This window comes from Mycteria americana, chromosome 1 (assembly GCF_035582795.1).
Source record: "Mycteria americana isolate JAX WOST 10 ecotype Jacksonville Zoo and Gardens chromosome 1, USCA_MyAme_1.0, whole genome shotgun sequence".
Classification (NCBI taxonomy): domain Eukaryota; kingdom Metazoa; phylum Chordata; class Aves; order Ciconiiformes; family Ciconiidae; genus Mycteria; species Mycteria americana.
The window spans coordinates 161,693,204-161,712,860 of record NC_134365.1 but is presented as its reverse complement, the minus strand read 5'-3'; the positions used below and the strand labels follow the sequence as shown (position 1 = coordinate 161,712,860).

Genomic DNA, 19,657 nt, shown 5'->3' with positions numbered 1-19,657 from the left:
CCCAGGGTATACTGTAAAGGTCTAGAAGATGGCTCACTTTCATCGGAGGTAGCAGAACATAAACGACCAAGACCCCAGCCTTAAAGAGAGATTCATTTCAAGTATATTGACATAGAAAAAAATGTAATGATACCAACTTCTTTTTCAGAAATCACAACAAGTTTTTCAGAAACTGCAATTCCAACAATTCTGAAAAAAAGAGACTCAGAGATATGCTTCAGCTGAATGCAAGGCATAGTTATTGAGAATCTCAAATGCAACTAAACAGAATAGGCCATTTTGCTAATCTTATCCTAGTGTAATCTGAAATATTTTTGCTATCTTTACATTGGTGTAAAGTAGCAGAATCTGCTTCACTAACTACAGGAAAGAAAGGCATCCAATTGGAAAGAACTATTGAAAACATCTTCACTGTGCTGGTCTAGGTTGAAAGTGCAGAACAAAGCTTTAATTTTTTACTTTCCCAAAATTTTCAACTCTTACAACTCAATCATCCTTCCTATCTAACATCCCAATTTAAAGTGGGAATCCATAACAACAAGTTCTTCATATTTCTTCACCTATTTCAAGAAGTGTTTTTTAGATTTGAAAAGCACTTCATGAATCACTCGGTGGTTGCTAAAAATGAATAATAATGAGTCCAATTCAATTATCATGACAGCTGCTGATTTCCTTCTGATGGCTGACTTTGTGCTATAGAGAGGAATCCTTATGCTAAATCTCACCTGCCTGTAGGAAATTGATTCTATTACAATCTTAAAATGAGAACTGCCCTCAATTGTGTTCTCACATAGAATAATTGGGCTTTAGTTATTAAAAATATGTGACAGTGAGGACATCTGAGTGTATTTCAATGTCTGGTCAAACAGCCTGGATCTTTGTACTCCAATAAGAGACTTTTGTAGTGAGAGTTGCTGTGCTATAACTAATGCTGCACAACCACATAAACAGGTATTCTACCAAAGGCACTTATCTCCAATAGTGTTGGCTTAATGAACCAAGACTTTATTTAAGAGCTTGGTCCTTGCAGTTTAACAAGCACATGATTATAGTTTTACAGTTGCCCCTAGACAGGGAGTGCTCTTTTCATCTTACTGAGGAAAAAGGTGAATATAATTTAAAAGATACTACTTTGCCTCATTGTTTTTGTTTGTTTGTTTGTTTTTTAAACTAGCTGTCTCTAATCATACATAACATCTGAAAGCTCTCAAACATCAAGAAATTTGTCCTTCCCAGAATTTCTATGACAAAGTTAATTGTCATTATCGGCTTTATAAAGAAGAGAATTTAAGCTCATCTCTTGGAGCCCTGGTGATGCTGTCCTGTGCCAGAGGTTATCTAGAAAATGAAAGATCCAAGAGTTGAACCCAGTCACCTTTCTTTCAATTTGAGGTCTTAACCTCAAGATCAGTCTTTTCTTATTTTTCTTTTCTGCCAAGTGATTCTAAGGAGTCTGCATTTTTGTGCCCCACCATTGCTCAGTAGACAAGATAATCACAACACATAGATATGCATACAGTCACACATGGTCTTAGGTGGCAAGAGCACAGTAGGTAACAAAACAAGTAATTTGTTTTGACTTTGCATTGCCTATGGAAAGTTTAACCACTAGGATGTAGGAGAGCTTTCAGCCATAGTAAACATTAGTATGAAATAAAAAAATCTGAACCAAAACTGGTACAAAGGTGGAGAGAATCTTTTCCAGTGGGAGGCACAGAAATAGCAATAGCACTGCTGAACGCTACAATTTCTGTAGGCGCATAGAAATGGAAGCAATGTTCAAATTCAGTTTCTGGTTTACCCAATAATTATGTAATATAATTGTTTTCATAAACTGATAGAGTTCAACCTATAACTAAGCTGATATCCTTCTCCTTTTTTATTCAAAGTGTGTCAGAATATTTAAAACCTGACATAGATTATTGTATAGATAAGTGAAGAAAAAGAAAATAAATGAATGAATCTTTATTTACATGCATACATGTCTAGTGATATGCCAAACTCCAAAGTCCCACCAGTTAAGTTTGTGTATCCTATTCAATCATTGTATGCTTCCCAGTAGTTTAGTGAAGAAAGACAGCCAACCTCTGAGGACTATCCAGCCCACGCAGGACCTGAGTCACTCTGCAGAAGTGCCTGTCTCTCATGATGGATTACAGATGGATCCCAGCGAAATCAGGCTTCCAAATTGGTGCCTTGAATACATACAGTCGAGGTGTGGATTCAGAACCTTCTGTCAGAGATTTTACCTTTGTGTCTTTGCTGTTGGACCTATAGGTATGCAAACATGTGGTAGAAAAACATTTTTAGAATGCACTTAGAATGAAGTTAAGAGTCTAAGGGCAAAAGCATGTGATCAGAGCCAAATGGCTGTGGTTTAAATTACCATCTTTCAGCTAAGATGTTTTAATTCCTAGCCTATTGCAACTTTGCAAGTGGCTAAAATTCTGCAAGTGTTTTCCCTGGAAAACTTGACTCATTCTTCTGAGGTTTAGAGACCTAATGGTAATTTTCCGGCATAAACTGGATCATGTCCATTTTACATACATTGTGTGTAGCATTTCAAATGCAAGTTTGCTACCATTTTCTGTCCCTACTGATATATCTTCTATGAGTACATCTCAGACTCTTTTCAGCTACAGACTTAGTCACACCATCTTTCCACAGCTGACATGAGTCAGGTGTGGAACAACAACTCAGGCTCTTGTTGTTGTTTTCAACTGGGGAGGCCTTAACCTATGGCATCCTTTACTTGTCCCTGATGTGTGACCCTGTGCTTTGTATTTCTAGTTTCAATCCACTTTTATTACTTCAGGCCTTCAGACTGTCAGTCCAGTTTATTCTGTATGATTTTCCATCTTCACCTTTCTACTGAGGACTTACAGTTTTGCGTCATTGGCAAATGTTGTTACCATATTCAGAATTTTTGTATCAATATCAGTAAAACACATTTGGTTCCAAAAACATCCTTTGAAACATCACCAGTAATCTTCTTCTATCCCAGTAATATCCCTTTTGGTCCTAATGTTGTTTCCTTCCCTTAAATCAAGTTGTGAGTCTCTTAAATTTCTAGAGTACCTTATCCAGAATATTTTTTCTTCCCTAAGTGGCATTGTATCCAATATATATGATCATATCAGCTAGATTTCCTGTGTTCCTTTTCTTAAAATATCAGTTATCTTATGAAGAGACATAAAGAGACCTTAATTTGGCATAATGATGGTCTATTTTGGGATAAAGCTGTTATTCATTATATTCCATTTTTCATTACCTCAGTGTCTCTAGCTCTGCAATGCTTCATAATTTGTTTCAAATCCTTGCACAGCTCATGAGGTCAGAGCCACTTGTTTTTATGTTGCCTGGATCATGTACATCCCTTTTTCTTAAAAGAAAAAGAAGTTAGGTTTTTAATTTTTCAGACGTTTGATTGCCAGCCTGATAGATTCATTAAAAGTCTTTGTTATTAAACTGGCCTTTCATGTGCAAGTATCGCAAGTACTCTTGAGTGGAGATTATGGGGTCTCACCCTCCTGGTCTAGACACTTCCTTAAAAACAGTTTTATGTCTTTGTTTTGTTCTCATCTTAGATGAGTAATTTTCATTTCCACAGTCTATATCATTAGCCACACTGCATTTGCTACTGTAGTCAACATCCCCATATTAATTTTGTTTTGGACTGTCTGTAAATTATCTTTAATCTTAACTGCTTTTTGCTGCTTGGTGAAGCCACACTTTTTCCTGTTTTCTTTTTATTTGGATGATGAAAGTACATTTTAGTACTTGCAATTTTGCAAGATCTGACCCTGCCTAACATTTTCTGTTCTCACTTTCTCCATATATTTTCTGACATCTGACAGTTTTCCTTGCATATTAGTTTCATTTTCCACCCTACAAGCTTTCTGCATACTGCAGATATACTCTCTGAGGTGACTGCTCATCTAGTTATAAATGGAGCCCTTTGTTATAAAAGGTTTTTCCACGTGTTTGAAGCTGCAAGTATTTCACAGCCCACAGTCTTTTTCTTAAAGGAATTCTAGCACTTCCTTGAACCTTCATTATTTCCCTTATTTTCTGATTTTTTAAAGTGAAATTCTGATTTATGTTTAGCATTTATTCATGTTACAGCCATTTTTTTAAAAAACGGAATGAATGTGTCATCACTTACTCTGAGATATAGCTTTCTTGACCAACTATTTAATAAGGTCTTGTAGCTCACTTTTCTTGTCTCTCACTTTTCTTGATGAGATGTGTCACATCCTCAGATACCTGCGTCCGCCCCTTATTGGTAGAATTTATTTTCTGGGAAGTTACAATATCACCTCGCAGCTTTCATAGTGCTATTTACTCCTTATTTACTATTTCATAATATTATTTGCTTTCTAAACAATACAGAAATTTATATACAACAAAAGGGATCCTACACAAACCTTTCTGAAAGGAATCTGAAACCAATTAGAAACCTTTTGTACCCTCTCTAATTTTCTTAAAGCTTATCATATATTTGGTTTATAGTTCATCACATCAGTATTTTTGCCACGAGGAAGACCATAAGATTGGTACATGTGGATGTGGGAAATGAGCAAGAAGAGGATTACTATGTCAAACGGACTTGTAGATCTACTGCATCATCTGTGTGACAGGGAAGGTGCAGTGAGTTATACAAACTATTGCAGTCAGTTGTATGGCCTTCTGCACTTCAATATAGTCCTCTCACCCAAATTTTTGGACAGAATATTGCGATTGCTTTACAATTAAAATAAATATCCAATTGGCAAAATTAGGATATTTTAAGGGGGTGGTCAAGGTGAAAATCATTAATACAATCTTACAAATTCATATTAGTTAAATTCCTTATAGTTGCTTTCAGTTGCATGCAAGAGATCTTCCATTACTTCTCTCAGTTTAATTTCATTAATTTCAGGTTTTTGTATTTTCTTGTTAAATAAACCCAAGAAACTGCTCTGTATGGCTACTCTCATGGAAGTCTTTTATTCATTTTCTTTAAGCAGGCTGTATGAATTTTCAGTGAAATAATTTTTTTCCTTCATGCACCATATGTTAGATTAGTGCATCTCTAACTGAGAGAGGTTAGTGCTGCTGGACCATCAGTACTAACCAGCAGTGGCTTCTGCCTTACTCTGTCATTTAGACATGGGAACAGGAAAATCAGTTCTGCTTTTATTAGAGCATCTTTTCTTCACCAGCAGACATGAAACTGTTAAATCACAAGAGTGCCTAACATGGAAAATGCAAAGTCATTGTGATAAGTAATCTTTGAAAGGAAGGAAAATATAGGGAGATGGTAATGTTTTGTCTTTAGTTTTTTTAAGCTACCCTAGGACTTATCACCATTTTCCGGAATGGCTTATGCTGTTGCCTGTCAGTGAAGCAAAGTAATCACAAGAGTAGGTTTTTATTATGTATTTTATATCCTACCTTTTTTTTTCTTGTCCTTTAGCAACAGAGTTATTCAGCAATTTTTAAGGTGGCAACTCCTGTTTTAAAACAAGAACTAAGGTGATTCTCTCCTATGTTTTTGAACTATGTTTTTTCCAGCTATTGAAGTGTATCTTGTCTTAGGACCATCTTGGAGGGCAAACGAAATTTTACTGAACAACAAAAGATACTCCTCTTTCTCTTTAAAATTTCCTATTTACAATAGTTATTTGAATTCCTCTTATTGGCAGCAGACTGGGCTTGTATTTTCAGGCAGTTGACTCTAACTGCAGGCAACAGATGCATTTAAAATAGTCTGCAATAAGATTCTATTTTTGAGATGTAGTGATTGGAGGGGAATCTTCTGTCAATCAGGTATACATTAAAATGGTCTTTATTTTAAAATTGAATATTCTGGTTTAAAAGATTTGCAATTGTTTTCATATTTACTACCTAAAATTGTAAAGAAATGCTAAAGAATTAAGTGATAGAAATTTGCACCTGGAATTCAGTGTGGAACATGATACTTAATGTGCAACATAAATAGTGCAAATTGCCGATTCATCTGCATATTTGGGTATTTTTAAAGAAAACTGAAGAATTTTTAAAAACTCAAACTTTCCTTACTTTTATAATTCTTCATGCTATTAGATATATTACAAATTTTAAGCAATGTATTATTCAACTGGTTGAAGGCTAAACATGCTATGTCTTAATAGACTGAGCAGCTGCATTGGTTCTTTAAGATACTTCACACTTAGCAAATAATCATTAGTAAATGTAGTCCTATGAGTATCAAAATATACTACATTGCCAAAATTGTGTCAATATTTAAAGATAAAATTCAGTTTTGCAGCAGCAGCCCAGTAGAAGCTAAGTGGGTGGGAGAGGGCTGGCGGAACCAGTAGCCAGAGGAGGCTTCAGAAAGAAGGATTTGCACCTTTCAGTAGCGGGAGGAGCTGCAGCTGCTGCTGCATGAGGGAGTTACTGCTTGCTGCTGTAGCTGGCCCTCTCCATGCTCCTTTTCAGGGTTTGTACCATAATAATTAATCCTGTGTTTAAAACTGTGCTAGGCTGCAGTTCCTAGCTGTTCTTTGCCTACAAGAGGTGAATGGAATCTCTGCACTTGGAGTTTTGTTGTGTTAATAATAGTTAACAGTAGACAAATACGGGAATGAGGAAGAGATGAAAGTAGTAAGAAAGCCCATTGTTCATACAGGATGTTTTAGTTCTGTAGTCCTTCTTAAAATAAGAATTCATATGTAGACCTATCAAAATTACATACATTAGGTTTCAAAGTCATGGTGATTTCAGGTGTCTCTTCATATTTAAGCTCATCCTTATTAATTTCCGATTGCATATGAACTACATTAAGTGAATCTGTTAATCATGTTCATTTAAAACTATAATTGATGGAATCTATTTTAAAAGCTGGATCAGAAAATAGCACTTTCTGAATGAAAAAAAGGACTTGACACACTCTTTCCTTCCATTGCTAGGCCATGGGAAGTGTGACTGTGGGAAGTGCAAATGTGATGAAGGCTGGTATGGTGAAGCTTGTCAGTATCCAACTACTTGCAATCTTACACGGAAGAAAAGCAATGAAATGTGCAAGAATTCTCAAGATATCATCTGTTCTGGTGCAGGTAAGGTGTCTTTGGTTGCATTTGATGGCTTCATGTTCTTCCTGTGTTATCTTGAGAATCACTGTAATTTCTTCTAATTAGGAATTTTGTAGAGTATGTTTCAGAGACTGAGAAATAACTGTATATATACTAAAATGCTTCATTTTCCTGTAGGCCTATTCCTGTGCATATGATGTGCACTGATTCAGAATGCCTACTTTAGTACTCTAGTTTATCCATAGCTATTTTAGGTTGATGAAACTGTAGCTGTGTCATGTATTTTGCCCATCAAAAGGTTGTGGTAATGGCATTAACACAGAAAGTTATGTCATTTTTTTGTGTTTATAGCATGCAGAAATGGCATTTGCAAATATTTTCCCAGGACATCTATAAGCTGTACAATTTTTTGAGACACTTTTGAGATGTAATAATGATTATTAAAAACAGTTGTGGACATTTTAATGGGGTACTTCCATCTTCACTTTTCTGATTTGGTAACTCTCTTTTCTCTAATTCTTTAATTTTGTAACTCATACTAACTTAAATAGGAAGTAATTTCCTTAAAAAACATCAGAGGAAAAAGAAACAGCCTTTTAGAAGACTTCAGTGCAGAACGGTAAAGTTTTGACGGGCATTTGCTACCAGTCAATGTTTGAGACCAGAAACTGCCTTCCAGTTTTTCCATTACATTGATCTCTGAGTGAGAGAATGTTTCAAGAACCCCACTTCTGCTCACTATTGCTGGCCTTTAATTTCTATCTGGGTCCATACATTTTCATACAACTAAATTTCTCACAAGGTAGTTGCTGACATGAGCAAAGAACCCAAAGGATTTGTGGGACTTGCTACAGAGAAGCTAGTCTCTCACAACAAGATGTGAAACCAATTTAATGTAAAATTTTAAGCATACAGCATACTGAGTAAATGATACATTTCATTTATGACAATAGTATAGATTATATGAAACTCATGATTGTTTGACTAACAAATGAGAGACACCTAAATGAGAAACTGACTCTCAAAAATAAACATAGTTAATTGTGGTCAGTCAAAGTACTTAAACAAACAAAGTACTTAAACAAGAATGTTAAGACCTTTTTATCTCTTTCTTTCCTTGGCTAGAAGTGGCCCCAGTCTGTCTATCACTGAGTCTTCACAGGAAAACCAATGTAGCTGAACAACCACTAAAAGTGGCTAAGAAGGGAGTGTTTGTGAGATCAGGAGAAAAACAAGTGCTTTCAGTTTTGCTGGTATTAAACAGGACAGGAATTCCAGTGAGACTGGCTAGGGAGTTTGGGGTAACTTTGATGGGCTGTAGTCATATGTATTTTGTCTTGATGGGATTGCCTTTTGACCTACTGCCAATTTGCTTTTGGGGTGTGAGCTCTGTTTTTTGATTGCCAATAAAAGATGGGAAAGGATGACATAAGTTGTTGCAAAAGCGGTCCTCTGCTGTCACACAGCTAACCATTCATTGTAATTCTTTTCATGAACCGATCAAGATCCACCTAAAACTTAAGTTTTCTGACTCAGCTCTTCCTAATCATTTGTCAGAGCAACTAGGGCATTCTACCTAAACCAAGATTCTCTATGTGAGCAATTTCCACTTCCAGTCAATGGGAAGGAATGGACACTTTTAGGACACAGTCTGTCTGACCTCTTTAGATGCCCAATTTAAGAATCAATTTACCATTTGATCTTTTTTCCTGTTTGGGAATTATCTGTAAATGAGACAGTTTTCTCAAAATTTTTATTTGTATTTATTTTCCAAGTAATTGTAGCAAATAATTCTAGTTCTGTAGGTTACTTATGTTGTATTATCAGTTGTATTATTATTATTTTATTATATTAGCTCTTGCAAACATTTTTACATTTTACTTTTTTAGACTGGCCATGTATGTTGCAGAGCCCCATTTCTCTGTTTTTTGGATTAATACAGTGTTTAGTAAAACTTGTACTATACTTGTAATGGTGAAACGTAAAATGGTTTCTGCAAAGTAGTTGTGTAATATCAGCATAAAACTTCTATTTTGGAGGACTTCTTTTGTGTCAATAACCATGTTTTCTAAAATATGTATGGATGTAACGTGAGGAGTATGAGTCTTGTGAATTAAGTTCCTTTTTTTTTACATCTATACTTGGTGGCATAGTGACGCCAGTGACTGCTGAAACAGCTTGTGCAAGCCCATTGACCACAGGGCCCCAGTTAACATGGTACTGCACAAAGTTCCTACCCTTACAATTTTAATAAAGGTGATAGGGGTAGGGAAAAGGGGTGTCTTATATAACCAGCACGGTAATACTTCTGTTTCTAACTTGATTTTATAGTACTTTTGCTTTTTTGACTGTATAACTCCTTAATATGTTTATTTATGTTATCGTGCATTATGTTCCAAACTAGAAAATATTCAGCAGGAGAAGGAGAAGGAAGTTGTTTGCTTTGCCCTGGCAACTGCACTCCAGGTCAGATAGACTTACTGAGGGAAAAGGGCGAATTCTTCCTTCCCTGGGAGCAACAAAACAAACGCTTTCTGTTTAGGAGGGTGGGTCGTGGAGAGAGGCAGCCACTGAGGTGAGGGGGCAACCCTGTTCAAAAGACCAAGAAGCAAATGTGCGACCAGACCAGAGGTGACAGAAGAGAGATCTGTCTACAAACCCATTTCCATCCTTTGCCTCGCCTGAGAGCTCTGGCTTTTCCTTATGTCAGAAAGTTTTCTGTTCTGGTTTATGTTGTGAGAAAAACCAGCTCTACAGTTCCAAAGCATTTGGAAGTCCTGGGGGTACTTACATTGAGGGAGAATCTCAGGCAGACCTGTGTTCTCAAACCACTCGCTGGTCTGACATGGGTAAAACCCATCTTACTTGTGACAAATCAGCAAGTGTCTTTATTATAGCTCTTAAGGTTCTTACAAGATCTACTCTTTTCTGAGACATCATCCACAGACTGAAGAAAAACGAGCCCTAAAAGCTTAAAGTTAGATTGGGTCAAAGTCCTGAAATAACAAGGTATTATTATAGATGTTCGTACAATTCTTCAAATGTATGAAATAACTTGTAATGTGGACATCAATACCACTGGAAAAACATGCACTTTGCAGTAAAATTGTTGATATGCTATTATAATATTTATGGGGTTTTTAATAATGCTATGAATGCATTTCTCTGCAATTAGCTTGTCTGTTGTATAATAATGTATTGCTGTGGTAATTGCTTTCTAGCTTGAGTCCTTTTTTTCCTGACATCTGATCATAAGGTCTTCATGCAGATGTTCCTCGCCAATGTTTCCTTCCTTTGATTCCTGGCTTTTTCTCCAAGGCTATACTTATAAAATCTTAATCATCCGATGATAGCTGTAGAAAAGGGACTAGAGACTAGAGTGCAAAGGAACTTTGTGAACTTAGGCAGACTTATTTTCAGGTCCTCAGTAGCCATGCCCTGTTACTTTAATGTAACATGGCTGTGGAACTGGACAAAACCAGGCTTCATTCTTGAGAAGGTGACTAAGTTAAATTTTCTCCTTTCAGTAGGCAGAAGGTATAATTTCCAAAGCTGACTTCATACCTCAGTTGTATGGAGTCAGAGAGACAACTCTAGGACTGAATTTTACTTAGGAAAATATGGTGCTCTTTATTAAAACTGAACCACTTGAATGTTGTATCTATTTGCAGCTAAGATTAGGCTTTTTGTTGATATGGATTGTTTCTGTGTCTCTCTTTATTTGGCTGGATAATCTTTAGATTTCAGCCTTCTCAGAAATAAAATACGTACAATCTCTGATGGACTAACGAAAACTCTTTCCATAAACTGCAGTCACTGAGTACTGTCTTAAATGTTTCCAGGCACATGTCAGTGTGGCAGGTGTAAATGTGCAAACTCAGAAGGAAATGGACTGGTCTACGGTAAATTTTGTGAATGTGATGACAGAGAATGCATAGATGATGAGACAGAAGAGATTTGTACAGGTATGTATTTTAGTGAGTACAAGAAGAATGCTGAAGTTTAATACAGGCTGTTATAAAATAATTTAATTGTGTGGACCTACAAAATGTCTTTACTGAATGTATGACTTAAAATAAAAGTAACTATATTTGCAAGAATTTAGCTTGCAAATTGTAAGTGGGAATTTCAGATGCAAAAATGACCTAAGCAGGAGGTTAAAGAATGAAGAAATCCTGTGACATCCTCCTCTTTTTGGAAGAACTGCAAAGAGGATTATACAAGGTAATTCACTAAGGTAATTTGTAGCTTAGTGTATCTGTCTTCAGCAGAATATAAGAAATGTGAATGCTTTGTGGCACAGATGAGAGCAAGATGGAGGACATAGAGAAAAACAAAAGAAAAAAGAAAAATAGATTATTAAGAATTTTGTCAAGAAGCAAAAATTAAAAAGAACAAGAATAAATGTAGGATGAGAACTCAGAAGCAATCAGGAGATAAAAAGGGAAAGGAATGAATGAAGAAATATTTCATCTGTGATAGGAAAGGCAAGAGAATAAGATGGAGTGAACTCTGCTGCTAGAGAGAAAAGTAACCAAAATCCAAACTGTGCTTTTATTTCATTATAACATAGGAACCTGGAAATTAAATATTGTGCAATACACACCAGTTATGGCATTTTAAATGCTGTTGCCTGTATTACTAGGGAGGCTTGTCCTTGAGCTGGAAGGTGCTACAAATATTTTTAAAGCTATACACATGCATACTGTGTCTGTATGCATACAGGAGGGTTCAGAACTGCTCTTAGACTATTCATATTCTGATAATAGTGCTTGATCTATTGTGTGTATAAAGTGCTTGCTCTGTGTGTGTGTATAAAGAGAGAGAGTACTTGTGTAAAATAGCTTTATCTGTCTTTATCCTTACACAGAGAACAAAATAAATTATATTTATTTAAGTGCCTTTGAAGGCAAAAAGAACTTTTTTTGCATAGGATTAGGTAGGGATTTTAAATGAGGGTAAACAGAATGGTCCTCGGAAGTCCAAATCCAGGAGTAGAGTACAATATTTCCAGTAATTGCCTAAAATAAAATGAGTGGAGGGCAACAATTTTTATGTGCCAATGATTCCATTTATATTTAGTTGCTTGTAACCTTTACATATGGTACCAAATATCATGAATATTTATCATTTCTTTAGTTCCAGTAAATTCTCCTTCTGCTGTTTTTGTCAGGTGTTTTCCCCCACCTGTGTTGCTGCTGGTTTATATTGTTAGGTTTTTCTTAGCTTTTATTTCCCCTTGTTTCATCCAATGGTGCCATATTCCAAAACAGACCAGATGCATCTCTGTAAAAAACTAGTTGTAAGTGTGTGCAGAAATCAAAGTATGCTGATATAAAAGGACAAAAAAATTGTTGGTAGATTCAAGTCTCTAAGGTCTGTGATTCATCGGTATAAAAGCCCTGATACCTTATGTAAGGTTTGGAGCCTTCTGAAGTAAATATAAGTTATAAGCTAATGGTGTGCTTGACTTGGTTAGGTTGCTGTAATTAAAAGTTTATGCACGTAGGTGATGAGTGTTAGATTTTGCTTTGCTTTGTAACAAACCTCTACAGTACTTAACCCTATGTTGAACCAGGCCTTATGCAGAAAAAGTGGACAGCACATGAACTGAAGGTCAAAGGTACATATTTTCATCACAGAAAAGGCAGACCCCGCATACCTATCTGGTTATTTCTTCTCTCTCTCGTCCAGATGTCTCCTTTCATACCCTCTATGCGGTCTTTCCTTCCACAGGATTTCCACCGCAGAAATCATTTAGGTTTATTTATGAAGTAATAAAGAAAGAAACAGAGTTCCAACCCGGTTCTGCTTAGCTAGCAAAGGCCCCTGGATACTCTCCACAGACAGGCTGAACCTAATCAGTGCCTGTTGTACTTTCACACTGTGTAGCACCTACTTAGTTGCTACATACCCTTTATTGCCCTTGAAGGTATAGGCAGGTCTTGAAGATTTTAATTGTCTTCAAAGAAAGCCAACTCAGGAGGATCAAACTAATGAAAAAACAAAAGCTTCTATTTACACACGTTTCTAAAGCCTGCAGCTGTGAGCTGGGATTTTATCCTGGAAAAGCATACAGTGCCATGCTGAGATATGGATAACATGCATTTTAATCTTTGCACAAGGGGACTGCATTTTTTAAGCAAAACAAGTCTGAGGTAGGGCAGAGTTACAAAGATGTATCAAGCTTTTCCAGCCTCAGTTGGATTTTGATCAGTCAGTTGACTGTATCACTTTTTACTTAAGGTTACATAAACTTTGGAATCAAGTTGCAGCTTATTTTTAATAAAGTATCATGGTTTCTAGCAAATTAAATTCTGATCCTGATCTTTTTTATCTAAAGGCTTTTTTGCTCTAATCGAGTGATTTTGTCTTCAGTCAAAAGCAAAAGGTAGTGGCAAATTGTATCATTTAATTCATATTTGTTTGAGGACTATACAAGTGTGAGTGAAGAATGAAGTAGTGCTGTTTTAATCTACAAAAATTGCCGGTATATCAAATTAATTTACTCCTTCACGATTTTTCCCTTTATTTCTTGTCCACTGTTCAAGAACAACCTTTTGCTAACAAGCACTATTTTAGACTGTCTTTGTTGTTTAGTTATCTAAGTAAGATGGTATTTTTATCTTCTGTTATTTTTTGACATTTAACCAAACAATTATAATGAAAATTTCATGTGTAATTGTAAAAACAGGAAAAAACTGTATTCCATAGGTCTAAATTTGCACTCTTGATAGTTAAGGTGTAAGTTGACCAGACTGTGATAGAGATGACCAGGTCTACTAAGTTTAATATACTTAGAGGGAAAAAAGGCCAAGATCCTGACTTGATCCTTCTAGTAAAGAATTACAGCTTTTAGATTAGTAATAGTTGCAGCTACTTAATTTAAATGCTTTGTGTCATTGAAGCACATGGCAGAAGTACCTTAGTGGATCAAAATGTTCAGGAGCTGGTTTCATAAAGCCTCAGATGACCCAGCTATCTTTCTGGGAGATGTGTGGTTTGTTAAATGAACATCTAAAAGGTTCATTTTACTAATTCTCATCTTTCATGAACTGGTTTATCCATGTTCAAAAACAGGTAAGAAGGGAAGCCATATACAATGTAGACAGTTTGTAGTAAATCCAGGTTCCTTTGCTGGAATTATTTGAAGAGTCGAGAGCACACAATGCTTTCTTAGACATGCCAAGTATGGTGGGCAAGTGTGTCCTATCTTAACATTTAAAGCTGTGCTTAATTTTAACTATTACATTTACTGTCTTCCAAATTTACCTATAAAGTTTCAAAAATTAAGCTTACAAATATAAAAATATTGAAGTTATTTTCTTAGTGTTTATTGATTAGATTTAATCTGTGATTAAATGAAAAAATGTTCTAAAATAGACTTGGGGTATAATTCAGATATCCTTTGTCTTATTTTATGTAGGCATATACGGTCTATAAGTTGTTTCTATTCGGAGTCTAACATTAAAAGTTTTTCAAAGAAAAGATCAAAACAGTTAAATTGTTAATGCCTTCTAAAAACTTGCCTCTTTCTCACTGTATAAAATTTGTTTTGGGTTAAGGCCATGGAAAGTGTTACTGTGGAAACTGTTACTGTGAGGCTGGTTGGCATGGAGATAAATGTGAATTCCAGTGTGACATCACCCCCTGGGAGATCAAGAAAAGATGCACATCTCCAGATGGCAAAATCTGCAGCAACAGAGGTGTGTCATTCACACGTTCTTTCTACGCGTATTTATATAGCTTGCTTTTATTTTACAATTTTTACATTTTCTGCAGTAGGACATAGATTATGTTTGCTCATAGTTTCTAGTTTGTTCTCACTTATTTCAAATCTGGATGTACGTTTCCAAGTGAGTGGGTAGATACCTGTGTTTAGGTATAAACCTACACAAATCCATACCCATTTTTTGATTAAGCTGACCCAAGTTGTTCTCATCCTTCATTTTTGCAGTAAGACTGGCAGGATAATTTGTTATTACATCTGCTTTGGTGGGACACCTGTCCTGCAAAATAAAATATTAGCAGATTTTTGACTCTGAATGGATTGGTGCTGTAAAGCCACCAGGACTGTATATCAATTCACTCTTGAAGAAGACCAAGGACCCACAAATGAATAGGGAAAATGAAAACACAAAGCTTTTAGTTTCCACTGCAACCTGAAAAAAACAACTAAGAAGTGTTCAGTAACAATGCTGTGGAATGCATACAGAGCTGGAAAGGTAGACTTCACACAGTATTTCTAACTACATGGGGTTTTATTTGCATAAACTTCCAGAATTTGAATTTTACCTTAGACTTCTGTCTAATTTTGCCATTTTGGAAAAAAAAATAGTACAAAATAAGGTTGCTTTTCACTAGCTGCTATGTTTGGCTTCATTGAACAAAGAGTTAAAAAAAAAAAGTTATTTTTTTGGCAATAGTCCAGAATAATTACAGTAGAGCATAAGCACAAGTCACATAGATACCTCTCTTAAAAACATCTCTACTGACAAAACCTGCTATAGTGTGAACATCTAATTAGCCTGAGAGCATTTAGAAAACTCTCTTCTCTTAATTATGAGGAAATTGAAAGATTGGCTCAAATACAGAGATCATGTAGGCTCACTTAGTCTTGGGACTTTAGCAGTAAAAAATTTTCTGTAATTCTGGAAATAATAAATATCAAAGTGGCTTCAGATCAGATGCTTTGTTTGCACTGAGAAAGTAATTTCTTGTCAAAGAATTTCTTGTCAAAGCAATTTTTTGTTCAAATTTGAAATTTGAATGTGCAGGTATTCCTTTAAATTTACATTGTAATTGGGGGAAATGAGGATAAATGGTATAGCTGATATTCTGAATAGCTACAAACTCCTATACAAAGGTACATTCATGGGATGCTTCTATATTTTTAGCCTTTCATGTATTTGTGATTTTATCCACATAAAAATTTTGCAGGCTTTTGACTACGTGAAGCTGTTTTCCAACACAGCATTTCTACTCTTTTTAGTCATATTTACCCAGTTTTCTGTGTTTATACATCTTGTGATATAGGTGCAGTTCATCTTATCAGTCTTGAGCCTTCTAAAAATTAAATATTGAGGCTAACCTTGCTGTCCAGCCTCCTTCAGTGCTAAGATGGATAAACTGTCTATATCTTTCCACCAACTGTCTAGTCAACCAGCTGAGACCAGATGTGAACCTTTAGATTTTTTTAAACTTTGGTGAGATGGTGCTTTGCATTCCGATATCCAGGACAGCTGATCCAAATTCACTTTGAAGTTGTTTCTGGGAAGATTAATCACTCTACAGAGGCATTTCCTCACTTTCGGGGGGGGGGAGGTTCTTTGTTTGTTGTTGGTTTTTTTCCTTCTCCTTTGGAAATGTCACTGAATTGTGAAAGTATCAAAAATCAGGTCCAAATTTCTTGAGGGCTGTCTTGGTGGCTTTAGCACTAAGTGGGGCAGCAGCTCTTCCTGTGTCATGTAACTGTCATGCATGCACGATTGTGTAGACCTTCCCTTTTTAGAGAATGTGCCCATATCTGTATGTACTCTTTTGTCACGCTGTCCTGTTGTCCTCAAATGCATTATATTGTTCAGAGTAATCTGAATAAGATGACAAAGGCTTTGGTGGAGTACCAGAAGGTGAAGCTACGCTCCAGGAAATGACCTGCATGCACCTGTAAGGTTAGGCTGCTTCTTTGTGCCTGTTGGCATCTCAGAAAAGTAGTGAGTGTATGGCCCTGAAGCATATTTGCATTTCTGAATGAGGAAACTGTCTTTTTTTGTTCTGACTTTTCCCAAGTAAGTAGGATGCGTGTTCTCTGTGTATCAGTAAGGTTGTGCCAAATTAGTATCTCTGTCATATTTCACATTTCCCTTCTCATTGTAAACAACAGGGTGTGGCCCTGAATATTGACTTGGGAAAAGTGGAAAAGTATCATTTTCATGTAGATCTGTGCTGATGTTCTTCTTAGGTAAAGAATGACCTCCTGGACATTTTCCGTTGGATTAGAATTTTGATTTCCTTCTAGTTTAAATGTTTATGCTTTAACAATCATTAAATTTCCACTGTGCCCAAGCCCAAGTAATTTAAACAGCATTGATTTTTGTTGTCATTACTGTCAGGGCAAATTACTGTTGATGTCAAAGATTTACGACTGTTCTGTGCACTACATTTTTCAGTTGATTCCTAACAAGGCTCAACAACAAAAGGAAACTTGAACAGGAAGCCAACTTGTTTGTATAAAGTATTACTACTAAATAATCATAGAAGGTTTTAAATCATAGAAGATGAGCGTATGCTCATGATTAACACTTGCAGGTTTGAAACTGCACTCCTGTGAGAGCAGAAAATTCACAAGTGTAAGTTCCTGTAATCAAACTACTATTACTCTAAATTACTCAGTTAATCTTCTATCTTGGTCTCTCTCTTTTTTGGTTTTTTTTTTTGTTTTTTGTTTTTGTTTTCTCTTTCCTAGGCACATGTGTATGTGGGGAATGCACATGCCATGATGTGGACCCAACTGGTGACTGGGGAGATATTCATGGAGATACTTGTGAGTGTGATGAAAGAAACTGCAAAGCAGTGTATGACAGATATTCTGATGACTTCTGTTCAGGTAAGGAATATATATAAAAGGAACTTATGTGTAGTTTTGTAATAAAAGCATCCAATTGGTCTGATCTTGCTCTTCCTTAGTGCTCCAATTCTCATTTTCGTAGCTTAAAATATACCAAGCTTTAGCTGTTTTTTTTGGGGAGTGGCCTTTGTAAATTAAAAGACATAATTGTGTAAAAAAAAAAATATATTTCCACTTCTAAAGCTTTCTTAAAACATGTCTTTTTTTCTATGCCTTTTAACAAAATTCTGTAAATATGAAATACTTTTAGGTGCCCATCTCCTTTCTAATACTCTGTTCTTCAGTGTAACCTAACATAAATTGGAGAATGGTTGAAACTTTAATATATATATATATCATCGTGGTTTAACCCCAGCCAGCTACTAAGCACCACCCAGCCGCTCGCTCACTCCCTCCTGGTGGGAGGGGGAGACAATCAGAAGGGTAAAAGTGAGAAAACTCATGGGTTGAGATAAAGACAGTTTAATAGGTAAAGCAGAAGCTGCGCATGCAAGCAAAGCAAAACAAGGAATTCATTCACTGCTTCCCATGGGCAGGCAGGTGTTCAGCCATCTCCAGGAAAGCAGGGCTCCACCACGTGTAATGGATACTTTGGAAGACAAACACCGTAACTCCGAATGTCCCCCCTTCCTTCTTCTTCCCCCAGCTTTACATGCTGAGCATGACACCATATGGTATGGAATAGCCCTTTGGTCAGTTGGGGTCAGCTGTCCCAGCCGTGTCCCCTCCCAGCTTCTTGTGCACCCCCAGCCTCCTCGCTGGTGGGGTGGGGTGAGAAGCAGAAAAGGCCTTGACTCTGTGCAAGCACTGCCCAGCAGTAATGAAAACATCTCTCTATTATCAAGACTGTTTTCAGCACAAATCCAAAACATGGCCCCATACTAGCTACTGTGAAGAAACTCTATCCCAGCCAAAACCAGCACATATATATATCCTTCCCTGGAGAAATTTAAATTTGAAAATTTGTTAGATCAGTTTTTGTTATTTCATGTTATATGGCAGGGAGAGGACAAGCAAGAGGGAGAAATTTGAGGAAAAGTGAATTCATGAGTTAATAAAAACCAGTACCCCGAGAATACCAATTGACCTGAGAACAAGTAGAGCATCAATATGTGGAAAATATGAATGTGTGGTCCAGCTACACATCACTGACTTAGACACTTTCACCTTCCTTTTTTCTTCTACTTGTACTTCAAAGCATTATATTCAAATTAGTTAACGTCCATCCAGCTATCTAAGGTTTGCAGTGTATTTAGATTGATGCTCCATGTATGAACTAACAAAAGCTGAGGTTCTGAGTGAGACCTTGCATACAATTTTGTATAGTTATTGATAAAAATGCTAATACTGGGCAGGAGAGAAAGACTTTGATCAATACACAGCATGCAATTTGAACACACAGGAACTTTGCAAAAACAAATGAGGGTGCTTTCAAAGGGATTTGACAGATTACAGGTTGTCAGCTCTAATGCGTCCTGTAGAAATCTGATCTGGCCTAATTAATAATAGGAAGAATGCAGTCACATCAAGGAAAATAACAATGTGGTATATTCTTCTCCTATTACTAGAATGAGAGATCCCTCATAGAAAGATCATAGGAGTTATCTGTAATAGAGAGAGAAGGCTGAAACAAACATGATACATAAAATTCTTAGCCTCTTCTTTGCCTGTTATAAAGGTGAAAGGTTTCTCAACTGTTGTGGTTTTTTTTAATAAATATTGATGGATCACTAGCTAATAAAATGAGAAAAAAAAGAGAAAGAAGCATTTCTAAAAACCTTCAGTGAATTCATTTGCTTGTTACAGTTTCAGCCACCTGCAAATGTTATAGAGGTTTATTTAATTAATAAACTGGAAGGATGTAGAACTGCAGTCATGAGAGCAGCAGGAGGATTGACTTTGGGATGTTGTCTATTTTCGAATGTATTATTGTGTTGCTGAGTATGTTTTTAGCACTCAGGGACTGATCAAA

General features: G+C 36.2%; 1 protein-coding gene across 1 annotated transcript in view; it reads left to right on the top strand.

Moving 5' to 3' along the window:
* The window catches only part of ITGBL1 (integrin subunit beta like 1), a 148,263-nt gene that overhangs the window by 54,000 nt on the left and 74,606 nt on the right, over window positions 1-19,657 (top strand). Inside the window, exons 3-6 of the mRNA XM_075526281.1 lie at window positions 6,936-7,082; window positions 10,901-11,023; window positions 14,624-14,764; window positions 17,524-17,664. Of these exons, the coding sequence (XP_075382396.1) occupies window positions 6,936-7,082; window positions 10,901-11,023; window positions 14,624-14,764; window positions 17,524-17,664 (552 nt within the window). The remainder of the gene's footprint in view (window positions 1-6,935; window positions 7,083-10,900; window positions 11,024-14,623; window positions 14,765-17,523; window positions 17,665-19,657) is intronic.